This window comes from Bidens hawaiensis, unplaced genomic scaffold (assembly GCF_021521415.1).
Source record: "Bidens hawaiensis isolate Kalapana, Puna unplaced genomic scaffold, B.hawaiensis_p1.1 tig00008086_1, whole genome shotgun sequence".
Taxonomy (NCBI): domain Eukaryota; kingdom Viridiplantae; phylum Streptophyta; class Magnoliopsida; order Asterales; family Asteraceae; genus Bidens; species Bidens hawaiensis.
In genome coordinates, this window is record NW_027491572.1 from 275150 (window position 1) to 278535 (window position 3386).

A 3386-nucleotide genomic window follows, 5' to 3' on the forward strand; every position below is an offset into this window, starting at 1 on the left:
AACGAGTTGGGTTGGCCCGTAACACTGTCAAAAGTTTTTATTTGTTTTATTTTATTTTTTTGTAAATAACACTTTGGGTGTCTTTCGGCCAGTTTACTCTTAAGCTATTTTTAAAAATAACACTTTGCGTGTCCTTCGGCCAATTCTTATGCATCAGAATAAGAACTGTATCTACATATGGCTGCATTTGTTTATTATTAGTCATATATTATTTTCTTTTGTATTTAATTATGCTGAATACTATGAAATTTGTTCCAGGATGTTGCTATGAGATCTATGTCCGGGCCGTCACACGAGAAGAAGCCCGCAAAGCTCTCAAATCGAAGTAGCAGCCCCATAAAATGGTTGTTGGTGATTATTGTTCCGTTTACGCAACCTAAAGCTTGTCTGTTGGTGATTATTGTTCCGTTTACGCAACCTAAAGCTTGTCAATAATCTATGATTAGGCAGTATTGTTAATTGTTCATGAAGTACAATCTTTGTTTTATGCATAAAATGAATGGTTTGGAGATGATGCCATGGACTTAGAAACTCAATCATCTGCATGGCTTGAACACCTGATTACTGAAAGCTTTTGCATGTTGTCCTTTTAGTTTTTTTTTCTTGTGGTATATTGGTATCTTTGTTTAGTATTCTTCATTCTTGTAAAATGCAACTTCTTGTTTGCGCTTTCATGATGATAGTAAAATTTTGCTAGGCGTCTAAGACGTGTCTAAGTTCCATGGACAAAACAATATCAAATTGGTTTAAAACAAATTTTAGCGCGATGAAAGTAACAAGTCGGCACACACGTTCTATAGCGTAAGAAGTCGTATAGCGTAAGAAGTCGGCATACGTGTTTCATAATCTACAACAATATTTTGAATTCAATTTTGTTATTAATAAAATTTTTATCATAATTACTACTCTATTATGAAGGAAATACTAAAAATTTAATCCCGGATAATTTGGAGTCTAAAGGAGAATCAACAGTTAGTTGTTAAGTGAGTGCAACAGTAACGCTGGACCTACCGCCGCAAATGTCATGTCAGATTTCAAATTTTTTGCAAAACTTTTACTTTTTTCCGCGACACTAAACTCCACAAGCTCGTTAAAAGTTATTTAAATTATATATAATATGTATGCATATGTAATAATATATCTGTGTATGTGAGAGGGGGACGCATTGTTGACTGCACAATCATCTACGGGAACCAACTTCACCCGGACTTTGGCACCACAACACTGGACTCCTTGCTTCCCCGTCCGCTGCATCGCCAAATCGCCACGGACCTCGCGCATAGAGGCCCGTTGTGGATGCTCTATGACATCATTCTAGACAACTCTTATCAGGGTTTGATTTGAATGCTACAGTGTGTGACCAGAAGGTGTTCGATGAAATGCCTCAATGAAACCCGACCGCCCGGACCGATTTCATTCAAGAGTATTGTTAATAAACATACCATCAGAACCTTAACACGCTCTAAAAAATCTCATTTCCCACAAAATGCATGCAACTTTGAGGCTCAAAGTTAAAACCTTTAACCACTTATTCAACTTCAAAACCTCTCATACCTTCTATTCATCTCCAAAAACACTCAATCAACTACTAAATCAACGACCACCGTTGACCCAAATCAAACAAGTGCATGCCCAAGTCATCACACAATCACTAGTCTCATCACATTCCATTTTAACTGACTCTTTAATCCACTGCTATTTATCAACTAATAACCTCACCTCTGCAAGAATACTATTTGATCAATACCCTAATTACCCCCCACCCATTTTGGTATGGAATATAATGATCAGATCATATTCCAAACTCCAAAACTCTCCGGACCCGATAAATCTTTTTCGCTTATTAAACGCCGTAGAACATAATCGGATCACCCCGGACCATTACACATTCACTTTCTTGATCACATCATGCACACACCAAAACTCTGAATTGCATGGCATGGTTATCCATGGAATTGTGATTAAAAATGGGTGTTTAAGTAATCTTTATTTAAGTAATGCTTTGATAAATTTTTATGCTGTTTTTTGCATACTAAATGATGCCCGCAAGATGTTCGATGAAATGCCTGAACGAGACGTTTTTTCGTGGACCAGTCTGCTAGGCGGGTACGCCAAGCAGGGGGAAATGACAAGAGCCTCTGAAATCTTTTCCATGATGTCGATACGTAACATGGTATCATGGGTTGTTATTATTTCGGGATTTCTTGATCACGGTATGTACACCGACGTGCTTACATACTTCCATGATATGGCAAGGGAGTCTTATGGTTCTTTAAAGCCGAATGAAGCTGTTCTCGTTTGTGTATTATCCGCGTGTGCTAACCTCGAGGCTTTAGATCAAGGAAAGTCGATTCATGCATACGTTAACAAGAACGGTTTCACCAAAAAGTCTAACGTCTCGACTGCTCTTATTGATATGTACTCAAAATGCGGGATCATAAACGATGCATATCAAGTTTTTGAAATTATTTCTCAACCAGATGTTTGCAACTACACGAGCATGATCTCAGGGTTCTCGGATCATGGTCTGGGTAGCAAAGCCCTTCGAGTGTTCCATCAAATGTTGGCTCAAAACATTACTCCCAATGAGATAACACTTCTTGGTGTGTTAAAAGGTTGCAGCCATTCGGGTCTAGTGAAAGAGGGTTCCTTGATTTTTAATAATATGCATCGATTTTGGAGCGTTGGACCTAAAGTCGAACACTATGGTTGTTTTGTTGATCTACTAGCTCGTGCTGGCTATTTGAGACCGGCATTAGTGGTTGCAATTAAAATGCCTTTAGATCCCGATATAGTTATATGGAGGACGTTGCTAAGTGCTTGCAGGATTTACAAAGATGCAAGTCTTGCAGATAAGATCGTTGCATATGTCGAGCGAGGATATTGTGGTCGATTAAGTGGAAATGAAGTGCTTCTTTCGAACTTATACGCTTCTTTAAGCAAATGGGAAAGAGTTGATGAAGTTAGGAAAGTAATGAGCCAAAGAGAGAATGAATCAAGATCAAAAGCAAGCATTGGATGCAGTTGGATTGAAGTGAATGGCGATATCCATGAGTTTCGTGTCGATGATCAATTGCATCCACAAACTGGGACGTTAAACGATGTATTGAAAAGACTAGTTTTAGACGGGAAGTCTGAACTCGCGTTGTACAACTGATTATCTGATTATTGTTTTTGTGTAAAATAATATAACTAAAATTTGTTAAAAAATAGTTTGATATATTAGTTACAAGATTACAACTGATTATGTCACATAGTTTATATTTATTTATTATTTATTTAGTGGGTCTTTCGACATGTTTTGTTTTTATGGATCTTTGAACATGTTTAGAAGCATGCAAATGGTGTAGCACAATTTTCATTATTATCTTCCTCCATAAAGAAAA

General features: G+C 37.4%; 1 protein-coding gene across 1 annotated transcript; it reads left to right on the forward strand.

The window, feature by feature from the left end:
• The first annotated feature begins 1260 nt into the window (after positions 1 to 1260).
• LOC143636907 (pentatricopeptide repeat-containing protein At2g20540-like) lies at positions 1261 to 3157 on the forward strand. The gene has a single exon (XM_077104387.1). The coding sequence runs from the start codon at positions 1487 to 1489 to the stop codon at positions 3155 to 3157; it is 1671 nt and encodes a 556-aa protein (XP_076960502.1). The 5' UTR covers positions 1261 to 1486.
• The last annotated feature ends 229 nt before the right edge of the window (positions 3158 to 3386 follow it).